This window comes from Engraulis encrasicolus, chromosome 20 (genome assembly GCF_034702125.1).
Source record: "Engraulis encrasicolus isolate BLACKSEA-1 chromosome 20, IST_EnEncr_1.0, whole genome shotgun sequence".
Classification (NCBI taxonomy): Eukaryota; Metazoa; Chordata; class Actinopteri; order Clupeiformes; family Engraulidae; genus Engraulis; species Engraulis encrasicolus.
Genome location: NC_085876.1, coordinates 8,949,739 through 8,965,526, shown reverse-complemented (window position 1 = coordinate 8,965,526; position 15,788 = coordinate 8,949,739). Strand labels below are relative to the sequence as shown.

Here is a 15,788-nt window from a genome sequence, read left to right as displayed (position 1 = left end):
GCAGGTTGCCACTTGGGTCCCCCAAGCCTATAGAGGGGTGAGAGGATTCATAAATGTAGCACTTATTTGACATAGTTTAGTGTGTCGAATGTCACAATGGCAAGTCTGGGGACATGTTTTGGGTAAACACATAATTTTACAAGATGAAGTGACCTAAAAATGATTGCCATTGTTATAGTAGGCCTGTTGGAAGGAGAGGAGGCCCACCTAACTCTGAACCCATGGCCTCCAATGCATCACACTGCAGCGCTGACTGCTACATCAAAGGCTTTGGCCCAGCTGTGGCTCAATTGGCTGGGGACTTGACTGCTATACCAGCGACCCGGGTCCAATTCTGGCCTGTGGTCATTTGCAGAGCCCTCCCCGTCTCCCTGTGACTGTTCTGTCATAATAGGGAAATAAAGAACCAGTCACATTGGCATCCACTCATTCTCTCAATATTTACAGGGTTTTTTTAAGATATCAAGTTGAAATTCTATTATGTTGCACATTCAACTGCAATCTAATTACACATATCTGATGGTCTAAGCAAACTATTACCAAAGCACCTTAGTTAATTGGTTACAATCCATGGAGCAGTGTGGGTTAGATGGATGTAGGTGCAGACACATTTTCCACCTAAAAGTGGGATTTGAACCTGTAACCCTCTGATTAATAGACCGTCTCATCCATAATGATGGACGCCTTAACAGGCTGGTGAGGAAAGCTGGGTCTGTTGTTGGCACAGAACTGGAGGCTCTCACTACCAGTCATGGGTAAGCGGTTATCCGTCAGACTTATAGCCCAAAGGTTGCCGGTTCGACTCCCGACCCGCCAGGTTGTTGGGGGAGAGTAATTAACCGGTGCTCTCCCCCATCCTCCTCCAAGACTGTGGTACCCTGAGCATGGAACCGTCCCGCCAATCTGCATTGGTGACTGGACTGGACTGCGCATAATCAACCATCTCACGCTTGTACACTCATCTGCACATCCTACCTCCCCCACCCCACCCCAATGTTGTGTGTGTGTGTGTGTGTGTGTGTGTTTGTTTACCAGGTGGGGGCTCCTGGCTGCAGCCATATCTAGCCTGTGCATTAATCCCGCCCTGGCCAGAGGGCAGCAGCTCATATTGGCTGTTTCCCAATGTCCAGTGTTCTAGCCTTCCTAGAACGTGAAATGCCCAGTGATTGACTGCCAGATGACTGACATAGAAAACTACCAAGGGCACCTAACAAGGCTGACTAATTTTAAGCAGGTGAATGACAGATATGGGGCATGAGTAATTTCCATGTTTTTAACTAATATTTTGCACTACAAACCCCATCATTGTAGGTTACTAAACTAATTCCAGTAGCCTATGGTTGGAATCTTGAGTAGCATATGCAACAATGCAACTATGCAAAAATTAAAATATTAGGGGGAAAAACAACAACCGTGGGGACAGGTGCAGTTTGGGGATCCCTCTGCTCTGCTGTGCGCATAGGCTACCCTTTCTTCCCTTTCCCTTTCTCACCACCCCTCCCTTCCTTTCGCATAGCCTTACGTCGCTGGCTCCACCTCCCAGAAGCAACCCTTGGTTGTTGGAGCCCGGAGAACCCACCACCACGGCACGGCCCCTGTTCTAAAAGAAGTGGACAGAGGATAGCTACACAGCTACAGCTGTTCCCGTTGTTTCAGTCGCTAATCGGGCGCGACCCAAGAACGCCATGGCTTCCGACGGCATGGATGAACGTTCTCCGTTGTTGTCAGCTCCCAATTCGGGGAACGGTTCACCCACGGCCCCTCCGTACCTGCAGGAGAGCAGTCCAAGAGGTAACAAAAATTGGCATTTTGGATGAAGCGCTTGCTAGACGTGCTGAATCATAGGTTGCAGCTAATATTGCTGTTTTGATTATTGCGTTAATGGTGTGGCCATCATGTGTCATTGTGGCCAAGTCACAGACCATACCCGCAGGCAAATTCAAGCAACGGTTCTCAAGAAAATCAAAATTCAGAAATGGGGCCTTTCAGTGGTGAAGTGTTTGCAGGCAATGCAGGGGAGGATATGCATTACATACTGGAGCTTTCTGGGAAGTGTTGTGGCTGGGAGTCGTGCTAGGAAAATTAGGCTACTGGACCAGTTGTGTGTGTCTGCCTGACGCATGGACGTGGTTAGGTCTACAATGTTGCAATGAAAATGATCATAGCGCCAGATAGCGGCCCTGTCTAATTAGTCTGTGAGTTGTTGCTTGTCGCCGTCCAGGCTACTGTCAGAAATATTTATTTGTGTTTGGCATGCCAAAGCCCAATCTCTGTCATTGCCATGTCTGTGCAGTTCACCAGGGCGTTGCTGTTTTGATGATGATCAGTCACATTTCCGATCTCTGTAAACCTTTCAAATGTGCGTCGTATAGCCTGTCTTTGAAGAATGCAGAGTGGCCAGCCTCGCCTCTCCATCGGTGGTGCCACTACACAGCCCTGGTGGAGCCAGACACGATTTCTCGTTGTGTGTGTGCTGACTCGCATCACAAATCAGTCACTCTCACTGACAGCCCGTAGTCAGTGGTTCTAGCCTAGGCCTGACCATCATCACAGGCCACTGCTCTTTTGTGGTGTGGTGTGGTGTGCGTAATATCGAGGCCTAGGCTTGTTTTCATAAGACGGTGGAAGTTTGTTGTTTTGAAAGTCAGCCTGCCATCACTGAGCAGATATAGGCCTATATTGCTCGGTCATAACTGTGTGTATTATTAATGAAGCCTGTAATTTGATAGGGCTACTGGTCTCCGGTTAATGGTCCCAGCTGGCCAGATCAGTGGGGCACCCTACTGTTACTCATTTCTCCTCCTGCATCACAACAAAAATCACATGCTAAAATAGATAAACATTTTGAAATAGGCTATAATAAAGTATTGTGACACATAATGTGTCAGTAATTTAACGTTTAGTCTATTTTATTAATTTGTTAAAGATCTGCACGTGACAGACTTATGGAAATAATAAAGATTCCATTTTATTGAGAAAGTTATCCAAGCCCTTCATCTTCATCAGCTGACTTCAAGCAACCCGTGGGCCTGGTGTACAGCCATAGTCACATCTGTGTCAAGTGTATCAGGGTACTGGCTGTTCAGAATAATGAACCACTTGCCATCTGCCATCCATCAAAAAGGAGAGAGGTTGGATACTGAGACAGTATAGCTTGTAATGTCCCATACACTGGGCTGGCGTTCTTTTTAAAGATTTCTTTGGGGACGTCTTGGGCTTTTGTTGGATACAACAGTGTGAGAGAGTGAAGCGAGGAATGGGGGAAGAATTGGGAAACAAATGACCTCGAGTCACAACCGAACCCCGGTCCCTGGATTTGTAGTGCAGTGCCCCCATTACTCCTGTTTAATATCACAAATAATGGAGGGTCATGAAAATAAATATACTCTGAGACAGATAATGCTGCGCTTATTATACAGTACCTGTTTGCAACTGACCTAGAGGGATGGAAGTCTCGAGTGCTGGCACACATTTCAAAGAAAGGTTTGTGAGTGAGTGTTGACTGGCTGAAGATGATTTATAATTTGGAATAAAAGTATGTAGAATCTACATTGTAGATCATCTAGTCTAGTAGAAGATTGATGGCAAGTGTTACAGTTCTGATTACGTTCAATATCAATTTTGATATCAACACCTGTTCTGAAGACCCCATGTTTAGCATACGTGTGTTTTTAAATCCATCTCAAGAATACTTACCTAATACTGTCTTTGAATATGTAGGTTTTTTAAAACCATGATGCAAGATGCATAATTATTAAATAACAGTCATCTTTGGCAGCTGGCCTGACCAATCCTCCGTAACAAGGCCCATTTTATTGCTCTCCAATTTCCTCACATTTCACCTCCTGATTAGTGAGGAAGATTATAACTTGCCGGCCGGAATAGCGCCTGAAGGGCCAGCATTCTTTATTCACGCAGACGAAAAAATAAAATAACACAACATACAGATCTAATTGGCCAGCTGTGATGAAGTGAGAGTGCAAACTACCGCACCGTGGGCCTTCGTGACCTAGGTATTTCAAGTCCCTGGATTACGAATTTTGATTCAAGCTTCTTTGGCGTTATTGTGAATGATTTTATTTGTCATTCTCTTGTGTAAAATGGATTATGTTATTAAGCCATTAACACAGACAGACAGTCATTAGTCTGGTTTATAGCGCAGAAAAAAGTTCACACCCCAACAGGAATATTATTTCAGATTTCCCCACTGAGATCTGAGATTGGCTGAGATCTGCATTTGCTCAGGGCGGGTTTGAGAGCGTTTCAAGTTGTGTGACTTTGACATTCACTCACTGCTGGCAGGTCCAGATCACAGTCTAAAGTCAGTTATGGCTACTATCCGCCCATCATGAATTAATGGTGTATGAGGGAAGCGTTGAGGCAGTTTGTTTTGTCTCTAAATTCTTAATTGGCCTTTGAATTTCAAGTAACATTGCACATAAAACCGCAATGGTGTGTGTTTAGATGGTCATATCTTTGATTTAGTGCATTGGATTGGACATTGGCACAATGTTGGGGGAAAATGGTTGATCAACTCCCCTTGACTATTTCAAATCATGAAAACATACTTTGGCTAAAGTCATACGGTCCAAGTGTAAGTAGACAGTGGTGCCAGGCCAGCAGATAACATGCAAAGTACACCTCCCTCCTGTTGTCCAGCTGGTAACTGCACTGCCCAATGCGCCCACCCATTTGCAGCAGGCCCGTGCTTTTCTTCCAAGACCTTTAAGACCTATCAGTAACTTTTTCAATATGATTATGTAAGCCTACATATTATTTAAGAACCTTTCCAGTGGCTTGCTTTCTGTAGTCTTGTGCTTCTGTTCTGTAGTTGTGACATTGAGGGATTTCGCAAACTGAGCATGGTAAGCATGTAAACCTCGATGTAGCAATGCTTGTGGTAGGACGTGGCATAAATGTCACGGAATGGTGAGAAGCAGGGCTGTAGTACTCGATCCGGACTTGTCTAGGATTCACTAATAGTTGGACTCTGAATAATCTTGGACTTGGACAATAGTCTTGCCAAATATAGTTTTTGGACTTGCCTGAGTCTGTCTTGATTGTGTGCAAAACACTGGCTATCAGATTCCTAGATTCCAAAAGTCATTAGTCTCCATCTGGTTTGGCTGTTGATTCTACTTGATTCCAGAATTGCTTGTCCAGGCCTGTTGGGTCCTGCCACACTCCTTAGCTAAATTGAGGCTGTCAGTCCTTTACGCCCTCTGATTAGCCACTGTGAAGGAATCTAAGAATGTCTGAGGCTTTAACCCCAGAAGGCAGGGTGTTTGCCAGCCTCCACATAATATTGATAAGCTGCCGGAAGGTTTCTGCCCTGACTAACGGCAACACATCCCAAAAGAACAGTCAGAAAAACCAGCAGCCTGTGAACCAGTAGCCTGTGTTTCTTAGATCTTGCACGTTATGCGTCTCTCCTTAAGTTGACAGTTACGGCCTGTGTGGAAATGGAACAAGCAGTTGGTTGTCTGAACATGCTAAAGATCCCTGCCTGCCTGGTGGCAACTAACCTACTGCCACCAACAGTAGTAGGCTATGCTGGTGTTTGTTGTGGTGGTGTTCAATGACACAGCTTAAGATGTTGCCATTACGTTATTCAAAGACAGATCGTATCAAAGTTTTTTTTTATATGAGCCCACAATTGTCAAAGCCACAGCAACCCAATCCAGACTTGTGTACTGACTTCCTCTGCCTTCTTGGTTAAAATAAACCCCCTCAAATAATATCACATGAGGGATGTCACATGAATGGCCATACGTACGTACGCACGCAGCCCTCTCCCACTGCATCATGGGAAGTCTCTGGAGTGGTAGTAGAGGAAAGAGCGTAGGTGGGGGGCACAAGGAGCAGCTGCCTCCAGTACCCCCCACCCGTGCCTCTACAGTGCGGTGGTAGAGAAGAGTCTTCTCATCTTACATGGCAGCTTTGGGCTGGTGTCAAGAGAAACCAAACACTGTCTTCTGGCCTTCCTGTATCTGTGCCAGGGTGGGGACGGTTGCTGTGACGGTTTATTGGCCGCGGAGCCATGCTGCTGAAGGCTCTAAGTAGCCAACGCAAGTAAAAGCGCCTTCTGATGCGGTGGTCCTGCCTATAAAGTGGACATTTATAACAGTTCACCCGGATGTCATCTATGAATGCTCTCCTTAGTATGTTAAAGGTAGTAGTAGGGCAGAGGTACTTGATGATTTGTAGGGAGAAGCTTTGGCCTCATGCTTATGGAGATGGTGTTGATCATAGGGCCATAGACTGCTGTACACAGGGCCCGATTAATGTACAGGCTAGATATGGCTGCAGCCTAAAAGCACCATCCTGCCAGGACAAAGAAGAAAGGAAACAGCAATTTCAGAAATGTGATGTGACAAGATGCAGCATTAATAAATTAATCTGCTCTTTCAGGTAGTGTTTTAAATATTACTAATACTCCTCTCTACAGTTTGCAGACATGTTATTCCTCATTCCTGGCTTGCAGTTATGACTCTATCTATGTAACTTTTTTACGTGGGGGCCTACAGCAAGCAATCTGTTGCCTAGGGGCCCCAGGCCGTCTTAATCTTGCCCTGACTGTACCATAAGGAAGAATGTGGGTGGTCTCCTGGTCCCTCATCCATGGCCAAAGTGCCCTTGAGCAAGACACCTTACCATATGTACTTTGCCCCAGGCAGTACCCTTTACCTACATAACTGTAAATGGCTTTGGATTAAAGCACCAGCTAAATGTAATGCAATTTAAAGCAGGAAGGAGATGATGGTGTACAGTAGCAATTATGAACAATTAGCACTAGCATGCTGCCACTTGGACAGTCACATTGACCAGTTTCACTTTTAAAAAATGAATTCAGTTAGCAGTACATTTTTTACCATAACCACAAGTCCTCAGTGTTGATTTTTTAAATTTTGCAAGTCAAATCTTGAATAGCTGCCAATAATAGCTTCCTAGTTGAATAATGCACCTCGCTTCTATGTGACATGCTTTCCCCCACTGACTTGCATATCATTTTGAGCACATATGAATAGAAATGTAAAGCTTCATGGGGACATTTTGATGTATCATGAACCAGTCATGTTGTCTGCTGTTGGCTCTTAAAATCTCTCTCTCTCTCTCTCTCTCTCTCTCTCTCTCTCTCTGTCTCTCTGTCTCTCTCTCTCTCTCTCTCTCTCTCTCTCTCTCTCTCTCTCTCTCTCTCTCTCTCTCTCTCTCTCTCTCTCTCAGTCTTAGAAAGTATTTTACTGCACAGAATGACTTGTGTCACTTAGGAAATTCTTTTTTTTTTACACATGTGTAGCACAGATTACAAACAGATGAATCAATTCAGCAGAGATATTCTCTGTCTTATTGCTCAGCAATTTTCTGCTAATAATACTGTAGTAATCTGCCCAGATTCGGGCATCTGAGTTGAAAAGAAGAAAGATGGCTTTTTTGCACAAGTTGTGTTGTGCCTTGAATGTAATTTAGCCAATCTAATACCTATTCAACAGTTGGATGCTGAAGAGAATTATTGTAAACTAAGGAAGGCATAAGCATACCAGCTACTAAAAAAGATCCTGTTTCACTTCTTCTGTACAAAGGTCAGGATGTGGTGTAGAGGAGGAATTGAGGTATGCCATAAAGTAAGGCTACTGTGGACTGAGTTTCATTTGCAAATTGATCTTAGAGTGGTATAGAATGTAGACTAGGCACTCTTTGTAGTACTTTGTATTTGTAGCAGCAATGTGTTGATGTGTTTGAGATGCACGTGACATAGTTCTTAGGGCCTAAAGACATAAGGTGGTGCCTCAGAATTTTCTGGGGATTATGGGTTGTAGAGTAGAGCATTGACTCGTTGAAGCATTATACCCTTCACATTTTGACGTCCATGCTTTCATCTGACACTGGAATAAGCTTTTTGCTGTTCATGGGGGAGAAAGCGGCAACCTGTGTCTTTAGTGTTAATTTTTAGCCTCACTATTTTTACCCTTTTTGATCAATAAGCTGAATAACACTTTATTTTAAGAGGTGGTAATAACAATGTACTTACTCATTAGGTACAGTGGAATAACCTGTGTAATAACATGTAAGTACAGCTGTAGTACATGTTGGTACATCAAAAACAAACTGCTGAATTATTCCAGGGAGGCAAAGGGCTGAACTGAGGCCCAGGGCACCTTTGGTATGTAGATACACAAAAGTTCACGTTGTGAGTATGATGTAATAAAATGTACTACAGTTGTATCTTACACTGTAACGATTGCCTATTCAGTAAGTACACTGTACTTATTACAGCCCCAGTAAAATTAAGTGTTCCATAAGCTGTTATCAGACATTGAAGGGAACTGTATGGAAATTGAATACTTCAGACAATCAGTTGCTATCCTCTAATGAGGACCTGACATGGTGGGACTTTGTTAAAAACCCAGTCCCAAGACAAAGTACCTCACGCTGTTACTATGCGAGTCTGAACACTGCAGACACAAGTCACCTGCTATCCACTTATGACAACCTCTCTTGAACAACAACAACTAGTAAAGCCCAATCCCAAGGCAAAAGTATCCCATACCACTGCTATTGAAAACCACATCAACCAAACTCCTATCCTCTTAGGAGAAACTGATGTTGGTTTCTAAAACCCAGTCTTGAGACGTGTGTCTCATACCGCTGCGACTTAAAACTACATTGAACACCCTACATCCTCTTAGGAGAACCTGACGCGGGGTTTCTTGTAAAACCCTGTCCCAAGACAAATGCACCTCATGCCTCATGCTACTACTTGCGTCTGCACCCCTCCTGTCACATGAGAGAGAGAGCGAGAGAGAGAGAGAGAGAAAGAGAGAGAGGGGGATTACGCACAAGTCACATGAAGAAAAGCAAACAGTAGGCTACGCTGCTTCAGAGCGATCATGCGGCCAGCAGTCCAGAGTTGGGGCTCTGCTGAGCTGGAAGGTCATACGTACGGATGTGTAGTATTACTACTAGTAGTAGTGGCTCAAGAATGCGAACACACACACACACACACACACACACACACACACACACACACACACACACACACACACACACACACACACACACACACACACACACACACACACTATAATTCCTGTACTTAATCAGTAAATACTGCCATTAATCTGTGCATAGTACTTTATTTAACCTGTACATATTGCCCCTCTGCTACTTGTATTTCTGAATAGTGTAATAGTGAATCGTACGTATTATCTACAGTATATGTGTGTAATGATGACAATTCAGTAGAATGACAGCACAGTAGAATGTAATCTAATTTATCACACACACCTCATGTCTACCATCCCTTAACCCTTCTCCTTCACTCACACACACACACACACACACAGGCACATGTTGTAACCACCCGTTTGTTGCAGTGTAATGCTGACTGTCTGGTCATCCTTTTGAGTTGTGCAATGTCAGCCTAGTGACGGTGTGATTTGTCATCGCATCTAAATTAATTGGCACACTTCCCCTTGACCTCAATATTATGATATGAAAGCCGAAGTGAAAGCCCAACTGGGAAACTCCAACTCCCAGTGTCATTGTGACACAGCACTCCACAGTACACAAGTGTTCACTGCACACAACGAAATTGCATTTTATACGTCACCCGTGCAAGGGGGCAGCCCCCAATGGCGCGCCAAGGGAGCAGTGAGGCGGGACGGTACCATTCTCAGGGTACCTCAGTCATGGAGGAGGATGGGGGAGAGCACTGGTTGATTACTCCCCCCACCAACCTGGCGGGTCGGGAGTCGAATCGGAAACCTTGTGGTTACAAGTCCAACACTCTAACCGCTTACCCATGACTGCCCTAAATTGCTCTATATTGTCACTATACCCTGACCACTGCCATGTTGCACAATATTGTACTGTTAGCAGTACAATTCTATGGTAATTATCTGGGATTAAACTTCATTCATATGCCTCAATATTATAATATAATCCAGAGGTGGATAATTATAAACCCGGGTCAGAAGTTAAAACACCCTGCCTGCCGCTGTTTCCCTCCAGCACAGTTGACTTTCCTGAGCATCTGGTCTACTGATGTTGAGTACTCAGTGGTGGTTCTAACGATTTGGGAGACCTATAGACAACATACAGACATGGGGCCCCTCTTGAATTATCTTTGCTGGCATTTACCAATGGCGGGGTTGACTGTTTGGGGGTGGGGGGGTCTACAGTAGGCAGTTTTTATGGGGCCCTAGGCAATTGCCTAGTTTCCTATCGGCTCTGTGAGCAGCTGATTCAGAGCTGGTTGGGTCAAAGATTCTTTAATTCATTTAGATCGTCTCTGGTTGGGTGACTGGGTTTATGCGTTCTGATCCTGGAATCGGCACCTCTGATATCAGGATGCTCTGCCCACTGTCATGCTGCACAATATTGTACTGTTATTATACCACTACTACTATCGTACTAACTTGTAGTGGACCGTGTGACATGCGCTTTAATTTAACTTTGATGACTCTCTTTGATTGAGCATATTTCATTCATATGCAGTTTGATTAAGGTTTGGCTTCACTGTGTGCCACTGGGCTAGTGTTTCTCAACCGGGGTGCTACAGCTCCCCAGAGGGCGTTGAGGAGGCCTAGGAGGGCGTTGAGAAGGATTCAACTGAGAGGTGTCGGTGCTTAGATGCCATTAGAGAGCATTAGTCTTATTTTATTTTATAACACTAAAGGGGGCGTTAGACTTATGATGAGGTCAGGGGGGCGTTTATACAAAAAAACGTTGAGAAACATTGCACTAGGCAGTTACAGTAGTACGCTAGGTCACAAGAGAAGTAGGTCTAGCCCAGGAAAGGGGAACCTATGTCTCGAGGGCCGTTTATGAGATAATTTTAATGTTATGCAGTTTCACACGAAATATGACATGTTTTGTAAAGAAATGTTAGAAATTAAACTTACATTTGCCATACAAGGAAATTAAATTTTCAGGGGACCTAGTGCAGGTGGGGTCTGTTGTAAAGGTGTTGTAAAATCCTTCAATATTGGCCTAAAGTGCAGGGGGAAATCCTGGTTTGTGTTCATAGTACGGCCCTTGGAAGACTTAATAAAATTTAAATTGGACCTTCGAATGGAAAATGTTTCCCACCCCTGGTCTAGCCTATACATTAGATGTGGTACACTACTTACACCAAGCTAGGTGCTGTGATGATTTGTATAGTATGATATTGTACGTTGATGGTGATATGGTGTAAGGCCATTGCCATGTGAAACCATTTACATCATGATATTTTGTACTGGGATACAATGTTATGAATATTTTCAGTAGACCTGCCCATTATTGTATATCTGAGCCATATACTGTAAGTCTTGTGCCATTATCAACTGAGGAAATGATTTACAGACCAGCAGCATGTATGGTCTTGCATTACAGTAACCTATACAGGCACATCATATTGTACAGTACAGTATATGTGACCAGCCCCCAGAAAACAGGGCGCAAGTAGGCCTGGGTGGAATACTGAGTTAATCATGCATTCTGAAGAATTTGTGGCGTTTTGAATGTGTCCACTTGTTAAAGTAGACAACCGTGGGCGTAATTTTAAAGGGGGGGAGGTGGGGACATGTCCCCACCACTTTTTCACAAATATAATGCAAAAACAGCATATCCGGTCAATTTGCCATTGAAATGTCCCCACCACTTTTCGAGCCAAACCTACACCAGACAACGTACAGTAGAATTAAAGTCTGAAAGTTTCTCTCACCCATAGAAAAGACATGAAATAGCCACTCTAAACACAGAATATATGCTTATACCAATACTGTTTTCTGAAGCATTGAGCAGCTTCTTCAAGACCTGAACATTCTGCAAAAAAATCACAAGCGGAGATCACAAATTCTAATCAAACTCCCAATTGCAAATGACTTGTGTTTTTGTGAGATATTGAATTAAACCTTCAACAATCATCATCAATGAGCCTAACATGAAGAGGCCAAAGGAAAGGATGGTAGGACAACGGTTGACTTTGTTCCTGTGTGTCAGGCTTGAAACTTAAAACGTGTGTGTGTGTGTGTGTGTGTCTGTGTCTGTGTCTGTGTCTGTGTCTGTGTCTGTGTCTGTGTCTGTGCGCGTGCGTACGTGTGTGTGTGTGTGTGTGTGTGTGTGTGTGTGTGTGTGTGTGTGTGTCTGTGCGCGTGCGTACATACGTGTGCGCGTGTGTATTCTCTCCCTCTTTCCTCTGTGCAGCTGAGCTACCTCCACCCTACACAGCCATAGCCAGCCCGGATGCCGGCGGTGTGCCTGTCATCAACTGCCGCGTGTGTCAGTCCCTCATCAACCTGGATGGCAAGCTCCATCAGCACGTGGTCAAGTGCACCGTCTGCAATGAGGCCACGGTGAGACAAGTGCACATACACACAGTATAGGCTGTAGAAATACAGTACCGTTCAAGTAGCTCATACTATACCTTAATTCATATACAATTCATACTCATTTTTTGTAACGATTTTCATTTAGGATCATTGTAACTCTCTCTCTCTCTCTCTCTCTCTGTCTCTCTCTCTCTCTCTCTCTCTCTCTCTCTCCCTCCATCTGTATAACTAATCCCTAACTCCCACTCAAAATAGAGTTTCTCTCCATTGCACATCCACACATCCTTACTTACCAAGTCACCATCACTCAAGTACTTTTCTCACAAATATGCACTTATTGCACCTGTTTTTTCCCCCTAATTCCCAATCCATCACGGCCAAGCCAGAACTAGGCAGGGTATATAAAAATGCTGACGCTTTCACGTTTTTGCTCATTAGAGGAAAAAAGCGTCTGCACTCAGTAACCCTGAGCTCCTTGCCAGCAAACACTAAACACTCCACCAAGTACTGACTGATTACCACCATCCGTGGCAGCCGTTGCCTAATGGTTAGGGACGTGGTCTGAAGATCAGAGGGTTGCAGGTTTGAATCCCAACTTTACCTCTCCCTACATCTATCTCCATGGCTGTAGGGCCCTTGAGAAAGGCACCTAACCCCACATTGCTCCAGGGACTGTAACTAATACCCTGTAAAAGGGAGTACATTTGGAGCCTGCTGTACATGGATTTTTTTAAATAAACATGGTGTTGTGAGGAGGGGCAAGACAGTGGCAGCCAACCACGCGAGCTAATTTTTTGACTGACAGCGGTTTACAACAATCAGAGGTTGAGTTGTGCGCAGCTAGTTTCGCGCAGTCAGGAGAAGACAAACATTTAGAACCCATGTATACTATTCATGCCCATGTACATGTTCAGGGCATGAATGGCAAATATGCCAATTTGGATGTTCTCAGGCATAGGCCAATCATGCTCTGCTGTGTTGGGCTGACACATGCCCCAGCTCATTAGGGGGAAAATGACAAACTGTCTCTGACCAGAGTGAATCTTCCTTTTCCAGAAGATTCTCGACCAAAATTACCAGGGAGGCCGAGGTCGGGCCATTGTTTTTTCAGGGGGGCACATTAAGCGGCAAAAGAGATAGGCCTGCATTTGTTATGTTATACATTTTTGTATATTATATATTCATATCATGTCGCAGTCATTAGCTGTTCAGCACAGGGGTCCCAAGAGGGGCCAGGAAGAAATCTACTGGGGCCCTGGCCCATGCTGGGCCCTATTTAGAACTGCCCCTGCTTTCCCACTATAAAAAGCTCAGACACTGGAGTGTGGTGGTAGTGAAGTGGCTGGCTCACCATGACAGTCGCACTAGTTTGCTACTACTCTGTAAAATACCTTGAGCATATCTTCTGTGCGATGAATTTCTACATCATATATTCACAGGACACAGGACAGTTCCAGTGACAGAGTTGGCTATGAAACAAATTTACTTCTGTGGTCCCTGAGCCGGATAAAAAAAAGCTCAGACACTGGTGTGTGGTGTGAACTGACGTCTGGTCAGCCTCCAGAGCAGGCTGGCTAACTGACCACGACAGGCACACTAGAGATGACTAGTCTGTAAAATATTTTAGTATTCTGAGCATATCTTATGTGCGATGAAGTGCTACAGTATGTATTCATATGCAATTTATGACAAAACAAATGTCAGACTGTCTCTAAGCAGACTGAATCTTTAGGCAATTTTATTTCCCCTGCTATAAAAAGCTCAGAACTGGTGAGTTGCCAGATTGGGCGGTTTCTCACCCAATTGGCCTGTTTAGAATGAACAGCTGTCTGTAAAAAAAAAGGTATTGGGCAGGTTTTTCTGTAGATTTATCACCATCGAAATGAACAGAATTTAGTCCAAATTGGGCAGGATTTAGGGCCACCACCCTGATGGTGGTAGATAAGGGATCGCTGGTGAACCCGCAGAGCTGGCTGATGGGCTCACCATGGCACAGGGCATGCTTGTTGGCTACTACTGTACGCTCACTCTGCCTCGTGCCACTGCCGAGGAGAGCGGGTCCCGAGTTACCCAACGGCCAAGTCTCAGCTGAGAGGGATCAGAATGAGATGCAGTCACTCCTTCCCCTCCTCCTGCCTCCCCTGACCCTAATAAGACGCATTAGCAGGGGCGTACACTCATACGGCACTCTACGCGCACGCACACACATATACTACTACTACTGACTAAAGCTACGTCCATACACTCAGTACTCTTCTACTGCTCTACTAATCGCCTACTTGTTCATCTAGTTGTTTTTAGAGGGGACAAAAACAGAACACTTGTTTTCTGATTAGTATTCATTAGTACATACGGATCCATACACACCCTGACCAAAGCAATGTTCACACGCTCCCCACTCCCCTCTTGCCTACTCATTCAAACAATACAAAGAATTAATATTTTTTTGGGCTTACTTTGGTTGGATGGTGAAGATGATGACATGGACTAAGGGGTAACGAGAGATGGGGGTAGGATTTGGAAAATGACCAAGGCTAGATTCGAACTGGGTCCCAGTGGCTGTGTACCTCAGCACCCTCCAAATTTCAAACATTTTAAATCTGGAACCAACAGCATTGCATTGCTTTCACGTTTCTCTTAACCACAGCTCTCGCGTCACTGAAACATGTACACATTCTATTGACTGAAAATGGCTCATTGAGTAGTGAGTAGCAATCCATGTGTGAATTCAGCTTAACTTTTAATCAGAAGGGTTGGGAATGTACCGAAAATCTCCAGCCATTTTTTTCCCCTAACTTGGCACAGCATTAAAACCGATACTTGCGGTTTGGAAATACCCAAGAGGGGGCTTGCTTGTTTGCTTGTGTGCATTGCGGTGAGGTGTACGGAAAGAGCCATTGTAAGGGTACAGAGTACTATCCGCATTAACCAAAAGTACTGCTGAAGCTGGGCATTCATTAGCCTCGCGCACCATCCTACGTACTTCTGCCAAGAGACTTGGCTCCATACTACGTCTGGTAACTGTTTTCTGTGGGGCGATGTTGAGCGGTAGGATTTGACCGATGTTCTGACAAATGTTCCTACATTGTAATTTGATCCTATGGTAGGATGTTCTGTCAGACATGTCTGTTAAACGGTCCTACATCTCCAAAGGTAGACGACAGACATGTTTGTTCAACAACTTATCCTGAATTTCCCGCTTCCTGCAATCGCGTCAGATCAAACAACCTCCAGACCATGAATACGAAATTAAATGGTAGTATTATGGGATGGTCAGGACCAGGCTAGGTATTCATGCTAGAGCAGTTCAGTTAAGGGGACAAGGAATGGTGGGGACACAAGCATTACATACAGGCATGAATGCCACAGTACTTTTGGGGAGTGAGGAAGCAGTGGCAGTTCAAGGCCAAAATTACAAGGGGGGCAGAGGTGGGGTCAGTGTGTGTTGGGGGGTACAGTATGTACAGTATAACA

The 15,788-nt window shown here is 44.5% G+C and overlaps 1 protein-coding gene across 2 annotated transcripts in view; it reads left to right on the top strand.

Moving 5' to 3' along the window:
• Positions 1-1,418: 1,418 nt before the first annotated feature.
• pip4p2 (phosphatidylinositol-4,5-bisphosphate 4-phosphatase 2) overlaps positions 1,419-15,788 on the top strand; it is a 39,012-nt gene continuing 24,642 nt past the window's right edge. For both annotated transcript variants that reach the window (XM_063185360.1, XM_063185359.1), the window contains exons 1-2: positions 1,419-1,791; positions 12,190-12,338. In XM_063185360.1, coding sequence (XP_063041430.1) covers positions 1,686-1,791; positions 12,190-12,338 — 255 coding nt within the window. In that variant the 5' untranslated portion in view covers positions 1,419-1,685. The remainder of the gene's footprint in view (positions 1,792-12,189; positions 12,339-15,788) is intronic.